General features: G+C 41.9%; 1 protein-coding gene across 1 annotated transcript in view; it reads left to right on the forward strand.

The window, feature by feature from the left end:
- The window catches only part of LOC127425209 (angiopoietin-2-like), a 40,397-nt gene extending 33,638 nt beyond the window's left edge, over positions 1–6,759 (forward strand). The window contains exons 7-9 of the mRNA XM_051670930.1: positions 161–327; positions 4,504–4,634; positions 6,089–6,759. Of these exons, the coding sequence (XP_051526890.1) occupies positions 161–327; positions 4,504–4,634; positions 6,089–6,249 (459 nt within the window). The 3' untranslated portion in view covers positions 6,250–6,759. The remainder of the gene's footprint in view (positions 1–160; positions 328–4,503; positions 4,635–6,088) is intronic.
- The last annotated feature ends 5,956 nt before the right edge of the window (positions 6,760–12,715 follow it).

The raw sequence follows: 12,715 nt of genomic DNA on the forward strand, positions 1-12,715 counted from the left end.
GATGTGGAGAGATTTTCAGCCACTTTAAAATGCAACATTTTCCTATAGTGCTTTTATGGAAGGTGAAGTGAAATTTTTACTAGTGTGTAAATTTCCTACTGATATTGTAAGGGCAATGTCAGTAATCCGCTTTCTTCTCTTTTCTTCACATACAATGAAGGGATTTGGAGATCCATCAGGAGAACACTGGTTAGGAAATGATGTTATCCACCTGCTTACCACATATAAAGACTACACTCTCCAGGTCCATCTCAAAGATGCAGAAGGACACCAGGCTTATTCTCAATATGACCACTTCTACATTGATGGAGAGGATAAGAAGTACAGGTATTTAAATGTTCCATGTTCTCTGGTCAGTAAATGTCTCAACCTGGTCTCATTAATCATTTTTGCAAAATGATTTTTACGTGGCTCGTTGTATGTTTCGCAGCTGATTCCTGGTGAAAACAACACTAGAGGCACTAAAACAGTGATGACTTGTATTCCCTTTTTTACACAAATCACGAGTAAAAAGGCAGATTATCAGTTCATAAACATTTACTTTTCGCCCTGTTTCTCACACAATGATAGTTTATGACATGAAAATACTTTTACTAAAGCGCATGATTGTAAAGCGATATTTTTAAGTTGCATTACATAACCAACTGCAATTATGAGCTAGTTCGAGTGTGATCAATTTGCACAGTAGCTAAACAGTAGCTAAATTTTTGCAATGCAAAGGACCTGGAGTCCTGAAGAGCAAACTAGTCGACGCGTAAGCCAAAAGTGTCACAGAAGCACTACAAAATGTGGTTGTTTCAGCAAGTGTTTTATTTATGTCACATTTGCTTTTAATGACACTATCGATTAGGTTTAGGGGTAGATTTTGTTGATTTAAAACTTGATAGAGCATTGTAACACACTTCAATGGGAAGGAGGAGGCGAGAACCGGCTTGACAATATAAATAATATTTTAATCAAGAACTGAACCAACAAGACACAGACACACAGGTAACTCTCTCTCACTGCCATCTCCAGTTGCCTTTATCCCTCTTGGGCTTAATCAGCCTAATTAGGGGCCGGGTGTGCGGAATCACGACCCGGCCCTGCCCTCCGCCCTGCCACATTCCTCCCTCGTTCTCTCAGGCCGGGGAGCCCCCGGAATGATGTACACCCCCCCACCCCCCCCTTTCCCCTGGGGGTCTCCTCCGCCCCTGGCTGCGGCCCTGACCGGTCCAGGATGTCGGTTAGGAGCCCCTCCTCCCCTCGCGGTCGGCGGCCGTTCCTCCGCTCTCAGGCGGCCAGGCTCCTCTGTCCCCCAGCGGATGGCTGTGGCTGCTCCGTTGGGGTGGATGGTAGTGGCGAGGACTCTACTATGGCACATCCCTCCTCCTTCCCGGGTTTCGGCACCAGTGTTACACACTTCAGTGGAAAGGAGGAGGTGAGAACCGGCTTGACAATATAAATAATATTTTAATCAAGAACTGAACCAACAAGATACACACACACAGGTCGGGCAGCTGTCCGTAACACTCTCTCTCTGTCGCACTGCCGTCTCCAGTCACCTTTATCCCTCTCGGGTTTAATCAGCCTAATTAGGGGCCAGGTGTGAGGAATCAAATCACGGCCCCGCCCTCCATCCTGCCACAAGCATCAACCTTAAAAACCTCATCAAAATGTCGCCAGTAAGGTAATTTTCATGAAATCAGGCTGAAATGTGTATAAAATGGGGTAATTTGAGATTCATAAAAGCGTGAATGTTCACAAACATGCAATCTCATTCTTAAACGCCAAAAGCAGGAGAAAAAATCCCCAGCTTTTCATTACAGCTGTATTTTTTTCTGTGATTTAGTCCAACCCAATAAACACCTAACTGCACTGGTGGGAGTCATACTGCTTATTTCATATAGATAGAAATGTGTCATTTAAGTGGAATATGTGCTGTGTCTAATGACTTTGTCCAGAGATCTTTTAAACATGTCAAATTGTGTTGTATCAAGTCAGATTAAGACTTAATTTTGATTCAGAAATGCATTGTGAATCAGAGGTAAATTACATATGTAGCACTTTAAAACCATTATTTGCACATTTCAGGTCCTTTTTGGCTTATCTTCTGTCATTTTCTGGAATACGAAATAAAACACTCTTGTTATAAAGCACCTCAGTCACAATGATAGTTTTAGAGCTAAGTTTAAGGTAAATACCATGTCTCAGAGCACCACTGCTGCTTTTGGTCTAGCAATCCCAGGTGCAGAACACTTCCAAGGATGAGGCTTTGCCCGAAAATGCAGAGTTAAACAAATCTCACACTTCTTAAGGGATGCAAATAAACATGCAGCATTGCTTGTGGGCATAATTGTACTGTGAATGAATCAGAACCACAAATATTGAATTGAACTCAAAATAAACGATTTGGAATATAACTCTGGCATAGAAACTAACATTCCAAAAAGGTGTGAGTTGTAATATTGGTGTCAGATAGAAACAACAGTGAGCGTGTTTATATGCACATTCTTACACTGATTGTGTAATAAGCTGACAACGTGTGTGGTCATTTAAACGGCATTCCTTTATCGGTGTAAGGTCATAAATGGTTTTAAAATAAACCAATCAACATGTGTAGATCTTTGCTCATTACCCCGATTTAGCATTGTATGTATACACCTTTATCTGTGTTCTTACGTTGTGTCCATGCCGCAGTCCCACTTTATCTTAGGTCTCTTTAACTACTATGTTCAAACATTAAAATACATTACAGTATATTTATTGTGTAACAACATGTTGTTCTGCAAAATTCTCACCAGATTCACATTTGCTGCTACTGAGGTAGAGGTATGGGTAGGTTAAGGAGTAGGGTTAAGGTTAGGGGTTAGGTTAAGGGTTGGAAGGTAAAGGTTAGGGATAGTTTGGGTTATGTTGGGTTAAGGTTAAGGATTAATGTTAGGGTTAGTGTGTTTGTGTGTGGTTTTTTTATGTTGTTTTTTTTTTTTTTTTTTATGTAATTAAAATGCTGAACAACCAATGGCCAGATCCTACCATGTTTGTATTCCATGTATACCTCATAAGGTCATTCTGAATTTTAGTAGTGTTCTGAAAATACTGGAATCATCTAAAGGGAGTTTGGCCCATATGGGAATAACCAACCAAGCAACCCGTGGTGTAAGGATGTTTTTCCAGCCAAGACTACGCAGTGCCTTGCTGTGTGGTCTTTTCTCTGGCTCTGTGTGTGCTGAATGCTCACAATCCCTCCTGTTGAGACATCATCGACTATGGATTGTGCATAATGGAGGCTGAATAGCCTGGAATGCACGCTAATAAGTTTTAGAGCTTTCTAAAATCAGAAAGCGAAAAAGAGTGAAATCTCATAGGAATATCTGATACAGGCTCACAGCCGGTCCATTTACTGGGTTTAACAATGAATGTAAAAGATACAGATGCCTTAATCTGATTATGCATTATATAAACAACAATGCAAGGTCACCTTATAGCTAAACTTTATTCATAGTATTTATCTTAAACAGGATAATTCAAATGTCTGAGCTGATTAAGAACACTGACTCTTTTACTGGTCTTACCATGGACTTACAAGATGAAGTGGGAAATAAGAAGATGGTAGCAAAATTGAAGACCATCATGAGAAGTTCTTGACGTCTCCTGCACAACATAACTTTCCCGGAGCAACGTTAGTGTACCAAGTGCTAACTACACTATGTCAAAAAGCTCCAGATAGCAGCCACATCAGACACTGCAACTACTCACAAATGCTACTATAAATGACTGGCCAGTCCCAGGTATGCACACTATCCCAGCTAGCAAGAGAGCAGCAATGAGCAAACAGCCAATGAAACTGAAAGAACAGAAGACTGCAAGAGGAGGGTGAAAAACAAAAATCAAACTGTAGCACACATCTCTTCAAGCTCTGTCTTTTTGGTACTTTTTCATGTGAAATCAGTGCAAAAACAACCGAAAGCCTTTCATTCATGTTGTTTGTTGACATGTTCACAAGAATCAACTCTAACGTTGATTCTAAAAGTTGCTATAAAATTTGTATAAAGTGTGCACCAACATGACAGACAACAAGAAACTGTTAAGTGTGCACAGGACAACAACCTTCTATCTTGTAGTGTCTGCTTGCCATTAGCCATCACCTTATACCACAAAGGTGTTCCAAGAAGTAGTCTTTTTTTCATGTTGCCATCAGACAATAGACAGTCTACTATTTTCTGTACATCAGCCTTGGTGTATTTTTCCATTTTGTTTTTCTTATATTCCTGGAACATCTTATGTTGGTCCCAGAACAACATTCCTGTTGACCAATCATTACCCTCTAATTTTAGGAGTAGCATTAGGGCTATGACTTCTTGATAAGATTGTCTTGTGTAAGTAATGTTGTTCATATTGTTTCTTGTATATTGTATGTAATCATGTATATTGTTTTCTCTATATTGGATACCTATGCCTATTGAAATAGTCAATGCAATTTGGCCCACAGTAGGCTTACAGCATGTTCCTATTTCTTCCCAGTGTCCATGCAAGAGGTTTTAGAGGTACAGCAGGACGCACCAGTAGTCTCACCCACTCAGGCACGATGTTTAGCACTAAGGATCAAGACAATGACCAATGCAGCTGCAAGTGTGCTCAGATGGCCACTGGAGGTATCATACCGTATCTTTTTTGTCTACCATTATACATGTTTTTCTAACATTTTTTCTTCTTCTAATTCTGTGATTGTATATAATGAAAAAAAAAAAAAAAAAAAAGGTTTCCAACATCCCTTGATTGCTCAAGACATAAGAACTACAATAATGATGCAATATCAAGGGTCTCCATGGCAACTGTGAAAGAAGAGGTAGACTATTAAATGAAAAAGCAGTTTAACTTCACTTTGGTTTAAATAATGGCAATGACCTAAACTTAATATGCCCAAAATACAAATTTTACATTTGCTTTCAGAGTGTTTCTGTCAAGGTTTTAAAGGGGTCATATCATAGATTTTTTTCATTCTTTTTATTATTATTATTATTATTTATTTATTTATTTCAATTTATAATGCTTCTCAAGGTTTCTCACAACAAAAACAGGCATGATAAAGTGTTATATGATAGTTTTACACTCTCTGGCTCTTAGAATTAAATGGGCCGATACCTTCAGACTATAACATAAGATTGGCTAATCTCTTATGAGAAACAACAACGCTTACTTACAGGTTGTGGGTTTACTTTCGGGTTCAGTACAGTTGCCGCTGTCCCATTCTTTAATAACAGCCTTTTTGCAAAGCCTACAATTACATTGTGACAGTTTCAGAAAACTATCCACATTGAAATGTGCAGCACAAACTGTTTAGGCCAGACTGATATAATCAGGGACATTTTTAAAAGCAGACATTATCTTCTCTTTCCTAAATATGTTATGCATATCCACAGGTTAGAGGCTCTCATTCACTTTCATTAATTTCACCACATTAGTTCTGGGGAATTTTTTCTGGGGAAGTTTAGTTGATGCAGGCTAAAAAAGTTTAGTAGATGGGGATATCAGAAAATGTGCAGTTTTACTGTAAACATACATGCATCTAACATGTCAAAGCAAATTCACCATTGAGTCAGCATATTCTGGCAGATTTAAGGATGAAGTTCCCAAATAAAATATGACTCTCTTGAATTGAGTGAAAGAATGATTACTCATACATTTATTAAGGAGATTGAATTAATGTTGAAAAGTACTGAAAGAACTTCAGAGAATAGTGCCACTCTGTAGGAACATGGGACAGCCTGATATTAATATTAATTAGGTTACATGAAAGGGCAGTCCAGGAAAATAACCTATCAATGTTTGCATAACCTACATAATATTCATGAGTTACGACATCACCATCACATAACAACCAGTTTGTTGACGCATCAACGTTTGGCAAACTACAGCCAGACTGTTAGTTATATATCAACTACACTAACAGGCATATCTTTTTCTTCTTTCTAATTGCTTCACCATGACTGGTTTTAATAAATTTTCTTTTTGTATTGGGAAGAAGTGTGAGTTCTGAAAGTTATAGAATGTCTATATAGTGCTTAAAACTCACAGATCAAGGAAAATTTATGTTTTGTCACTGCAGGGTGGTGGTTTGAAGCTTGTGGGCCATCTAATCTCAATGGGATATACTATTCTGGAAACTCTAATGTGGTACACTATAATAGCATTAAATGGTACTACTGGAAAGGACCAAGCTGGATGGCTTCCATGACAACTATGATGGTACGACCTGTGGACTTCTAAATGCAGCAAGAAACTGTCATAAATGGGTCATTTGACTTCACTGACAGCCAAATCATCCAAACAATCTGGTGACATTAATGAAAATCATGGACAACTTAAGCACTGGACAGCTTGTGCCCAGGTTATTGTAGCCATTCAATATGTCTCCATATTGTTTGTTTAGTCTGTTAAAACTGACACAAATTGCATCATACATGTTTTATCTCTCTCTGTATAGCAAAAGCTCTTGCAATGTAAAATGCAATGAACTGGAATGGCTGATCAGTGCTCACATTTGTACTTGATGTCAAGTTGTGCTTTGAGCCCTATGTCTGTATGGTAAAACACTAACCTATCATCCTTCCCCAACCAGCCCAAGCCTCAGTCCTCCTGGGAGTTTTTCTCCCATTCTAAAGTGCTTGTAAAAGTTTTAAGAGAGAATAACTTTATAAAAGTGCACAAGACACTGAAACAGGTGAATGTTTTATAAGCAGACATTTCAATATAAAATACAGTATATATTTGTAATAAAACCTGACATAACATATATGTAGTGAGATCCAGTTGTTGTCTCCCTGCTAAAAAAAACTGCCTTATTAGACTGGTCTTTTGGCTGGTTTTAGAAGGGTTTTTGGCACTTTTCAGCTGGCTGGAGTGGGTAAACCATCTTAAAACAGCTAAGACCTGGAAACAAATTTTTTTTTTTCAGGAGGGATTTATTTTTAGCAGGTTTGGTTTAATCCTGTACTGTGGAATCCTGACCATCCATGTGGTATGTTAAAAGAGCCTGTTTTAGCCATTTTTATATATCAATCGCTTGATGAATCATACAGTAATGGCACTTCCTGTTGTTACTACAAAACACTCCTCAGAGGTTGGCCCTCTTGCCCTACTGACCTGTCTTCACACTCAGCACTTAGCCATGCTACTGCAGTCATGATTTAGTACTCTGGTCTACAACCCAATTCACCCATGTGAATTCAGCCAGTGAGCAATGAGAGTTACCTGCTGTACTCTTCCATTTACGATCCTCCTCCCACCCACTATTCTGCATTGATTTGCACTGGCATGCAGGACACCCCCACAGCCTCAGTAGTGCTGTAGCACACCGTATTCACATTTTCTATAGATAAGATTCACAGATAAGATAAAAATCTAGAATGATGAATAGAAAACATTTCAGCACAAAAAGGGTAAATAAAGAGAGAAGTATTTAAATTTCCCAAAACAGCATCATGGATCCCAAGAGTTGCGGTACGCCACTGTAGATTTGCCACCACAGGAAATATGCACAGGTTGGGCAGCCATTTGCCAGAAATAATTATAATTAATTAATTATATTTATTTATCACACATTATACATTTGCACATATACAGTGAAATTCTTTTTTTTTTCACATATCCCAGCTAAGCTGGTGTCAGAGTACAGGGTCAGCCATGATACAGCACCCCTGGAGCAGATAGGGTCAAGGGCCTTGCTCAAGGGCCCAATGGTGGCATCTTGAACCCCCAACCTTCTGATCAGTAACCCAGAGCCTTGACCACTGAGCCACCACTGCCCCCCAAATATATAGCGACCAAGCCAGACATGTTGAGGTAAAGACCTTCCCCATGCACCATTGCAACTAGTTTAACGTCTCGGTTACATGAAGTGTAACCCTGGTTCCCTGAGAGGGTACGAGACAGTGCATAATCACTATGGGGACATGTCCCATGTCACATGGTCTGAAGCCCTTATACAATCACGCCAATTTATTGGCTGATGGTGCTTAAGGGATGCCCCCAGAGAATTATGTCACAAGCTCCATAAAGGCACTTGCTTCACGCCATCGCATCAGATTTTCTACAGTAAGGCACGGAATATGGAAAGCTTACGCAGTGTCTCGTTCCCTCTCAGGGAACCAGGGTTATGCTTCACATAACCGAGACTTTCCCTATTGAGGTCACGCGAGCTACGTAATCACTATGGGTGAACGATATACTGTACATTCACGCCATGCGAACAGAAGCTGCCAACTGTCTATGCCCGTGTAGCAAGCATATAGCGGTGCACAAGCGAGCTAAAGTGTCTGAATAAACAGAGAAAATTATGAGCTCACTCCTGTTCCAACAGAGAGAATGTGTGAAGCAGGAATCAAACCCTCATCCAGATTATAAAATCTAACAAATGTATGCGGAGAGGATCACCCTGCCACCATACAAATGTCTTCCAATGATGCACCTCTAGCTCTTCATAGAATGGGCTCAAATACCCAAAGGCGAAGGTAAACCACGTGCTTCATTTGCATTGGAAATTGCATAGACAGGCCAATGAGTCAATCTCTGCTTAGACACCGAAACACCTCTGTTGCGGCCACCAAAGCACACAAACAACTGCTCTGATTTAAGCCACTGGCTATTGTGGTCAGCATAAACTCACAGTGCCCTAACTGGGCAAAGCATATGTAATCTTTCATGCTCTTCTGACTCAAATGGGGGAGGATAGAAAGACTGAAAACTGATAGTCTGTGAGCGAAGGATGTAAACACGAACTTGGGCAAATAGCCCAAGCGAGATCTTAGCACCACCCTTGAATATCCTGGTGCACAATCCATACATAAGGGATTGATCGACAGGGCATGCAAATCACCAACCCTTTTAAACGATGCCAATGCCACCAGCAGGGCCATTTTAAGAGTCAGAAATTTATCAGTAACTGTTGCCAAGGGCTCAAATTTAGCTACCAAGAGCGCTTCTAAAACAACAGATAAATCCCATAAGGGAACGCAGACAGGACGCACAGTTCTAAGCCTGCGTATGCCGTGCATAAAATGCGAGACAAGAGAATGTCTACCGATAGAGACTCCATTAACAAGCATGCGCTCAGCCACTTTAGCGGCAACATACACTTTAAGCATTGCTGGGGCAACTCCGGCTCCAAAATACTCTTGCAAAAATTCCAACACTGTACCGACAGGGCAATGAATTGGATCTTCTCCTCGCGCCGTACACCAAGAATCAAAAATATGCCACTTAAACGTATAAAGCTTCCTGGTTGATGGAGCTCTTGCATTCAGAATGGTATCAACCACTGCGGGTGATAAACCATCTGTCAATAGAGCGTCCCGTTGAGGGGTCATACCCATAACTTCCATAAGTCTGGTCGGGGGTGTCAAATGCTGCCCCGAGCCTGAGACAACAGGTCTGTTCTGACCGGAATCTCCCAAGGAGCTTCCAAAAGCATTGAAAACCATACCTGAGATGGCCAATACAGTGCCACTAACAATAGCCGAACCCGATCCTCCCGAACTCTCTGCAGTACTGCGTGCAGTAGACTGATAGGAGGAAATGCATAAAGACAAGTTGTCAGCCACTGATGCGCTAACGTATTGATGTTCCCAGCAGTGCCGGGGGCGAGAGGAAAAACCAGAGGAGACACTTATGCTCTGCTGAAACTTCTCCAGATTTATTTCACAATCTGAGGATGTAATGTCCTTTCTCTGGGCATCAAACCCTGTCTGGACCGGAGATCCGCCCCTAAATTCAATCGGCCCGGGACAGGTATGGCTTGTAGAGACAGCACATTGTCCCATGCCCACAGAAGAATGCGCCATGCCAGCCTCAGCATGGCATGAGAGCGCACCCCTCCCTGGAGATTGATGTAGGACACCACCGTCCTGTTGTCCGACTGGATAAGGACTAGGCTATTAGGAAATATTCTAATGCCAGTAGCACCGTAAACATCTCCAGCCAGTTTATGTGCCAATATCGCCACTGGCCCGTCCAAAACCCATAGGCTGGATGGTCCTCATATACAGCGCCCCAACCCGTGTAGAGGTGTCTGTTGTTATAACTCTGCGGCGGCACACCTATGCCAACTGAACGCCCAACATCAGAAGTTGCGTCCATTTCTATTGTAACAGTGTACGGTAGCACCCACGTATCACTTTGAAGGGACGAAATGCATGCGTCAGTGGTTGAAGTCCCTTTATGGAGTTCATCCAGCACTGAAAAGTTCTCACATACAACATACCCAGGGGAATGACAGTGGAAGCCGCGATCATGATCCCCAAAAGCCTGTGAAATGTTCTCGCAGGGAGAACATGTCCCACTTTGTACATCGCTAGACATAGGCAGAATGACAGAATGTGAGCTGGAGACAGGTGCATCTGCATCATCCACGAATCTAGCTCCACCCCTAGAAACAGAGTCTGTTGCCTTGACAACAAAACACTCTTGTTTAGGTTTATTCAAGAAGCTGAGAATGACATTCTGCCAGCACCAACCAATTGTTGATATAATTCAAAATGCGGATGCCCTGAAGCCTCACATTGTCAAAGCCGCATCCATACTGTGGTCATGTGACGGTCTGCGGTAGAGGGAGAGCGGTAAGGCTCGTCACCTGGCTTATAATTGTCTCTAACACCTGTCTCTCATTATAGTGATGGTGGAGGGAGACTTAAAAGGCACGCCAGAGCATCAGAGGAGAGAGAGAGTGACCGGTGAGTTAAACCACAGAGAGAGTGTTTCTGTTATTGGTTCTGTTTTGACAGTAACCGTCAACTGTGGACTATTTTTTATTAAAAGGAAACTGACCTTGAACCTGCTTCATTGTCTCCTGACTCCTCCATTGCCCACAGACCAAGATCCTTTAATACATACATTTTGTGAAAGTGCGTGGTGCCAATGCAAGTCCGAACGTAAGGACGCAAAATTGATACACTTTGCCACCTAAAGCGAATCTGAGACAGCACCCGTGCCTCGGTGCAATCTGAATATGGAAGTAAGTGTCCTTCAAATCTATTGTCACAAACCAGTCCCCCAGCTGCACTTGTGACATTATTTGTTTTTGCATGAGCATTCTGGATTGACATTTCATCAGCTTGGAATTCAAGCACCTCAGATCTAGAATGGGACACAAGATGCCGTCCTTTTTCAGGACCAGGAAATAAAGGCTGTAAAAACCACACTCTGTCTGAAAAGGGGGAATTTCATCTGTTGCTCCTTTTTCTATGAGAGAGTGAATTTCCTGCCTCAAAAACGGGGCTTCTCGAACAGAAACCTCTGTCAGAAGAACCCTGTTGAACACAGGTGGGTTTCGCCTGAACTTAATTATATAACCATTCTTTATCATTTGAAGCACCCACTTTGAGATGCCCTTCAACTGCTGCCAAGCCGACAGATGGGCAGACAGAAGGATTAATACATGGCTTTGGCCTGCAGCGCGACCTGTGACCACTAGATGGCGTGCTTGGCTTATTCTTGCCGGCTGCCTCTGAACCAGTGGCACAGCAGAGGGTAAAGCTCGCTCCTTTAATACTGAGGCTGGCTGAGGAGGTTTTAATAATGTCTTTGCCTTTATTGTATTCAGGCATGAAATATGGGCGCCCTGAGATGCCTGCGCAGCAGGGACGCTGATAGAATAAACTCTTTCCCTGGTATCTTGAACGGGGAAAAGTGTATGAACATTTGGGGAGATGTTTATTTAGGAGAGCTGGTTTGTCACAGTGGCCATAGTATTGTGCATGTGGGGGACATTGCGCACAACGGCCCCTGCATTCTTATGGGGGGACAACATGTAGTGCTTATGCTGAATGTGTGCCTTGTGTATACACGTGCTTTGATGAACATCGAATTCTGTTACGCATATCTCAAGACCCTTGGTCATGAAGAAAGAGGTTGAATTCGGGAAGCAGTTTTTTTTTTTTTCATTTATTTTTTTATGTTTGCTCCCCAGCAAGCTGCGGGGAAAAACGTAACCATATTCTTTTTTCGAACGTTTGAGGCACATACAATGGCGAACTCATCCCGATATTAACCGAAGGGCAGATTGGAGAGAAACGGATACATTAATATGGTCAAATTTCACTCACTGAATTGCTCATTTCCTTTGCTACACAAAGGCTCATGTGTAGATCTATTTTTAACGTTCATTGAGTTATATTACGCATGCCCCGGGACTCTTAGTCATGGAGACAGAGGAAAAACTCAAGCTGAAAATATTCAACACTCCTTCGCCAGCATAATGTACGGGGGAAACTGAGCTTAATTAGTGTACTGAAGAAACAGGTTAGACACTAAACCGGTCCCAGCATTTAATGGGGGAACAACGTGTAGTACCCAGATCATGTGAAACATCCTCGCAGAACAAAAGCATCACCTTGAACAACTCATTCCCCAGTGCAAACTGCGGGGGGAGCACGAGGGAAATTCTAAACAGAGCCGATATTAGCTCAAAGTCATTGTCTTACACGATGCGCTTGGTTGGGCTGCAAAGCCATAGTGTGTAGATCCAACAGCTGACTGAAAGAAGCGTCATCTATGCTGCCATTGAAAAATCGAGCAGAGATAGCAATGCACGTCTCTTGTCTCGCCAGAACGCCCGCGTGATCCACGAACGGGCGAAACATAAAGAAAATGGTAAAAATACCTCGCACCTCCTGATAGAATTCTGAAAGAATAATGGGGCCGACGAAGCACTCACGCATTGGTTTGCCCACACTCTGCT

The sequence above is a fragment of the Myxocyprinus asiaticus genome, chromosome 34 (genome assembly GCF_019703515.2).
Source record: "Myxocyprinus asiaticus isolate MX2 ecotype Aquarium Trade chromosome 34, UBuf_Myxa_2, whole genome shotgun sequence".
NCBI lineage: Eukaryota > Metazoa > Chordata > Actinopteri > Cypriniformes > Catostomidae > Myxocyprinus > Myxocyprinus asiaticus.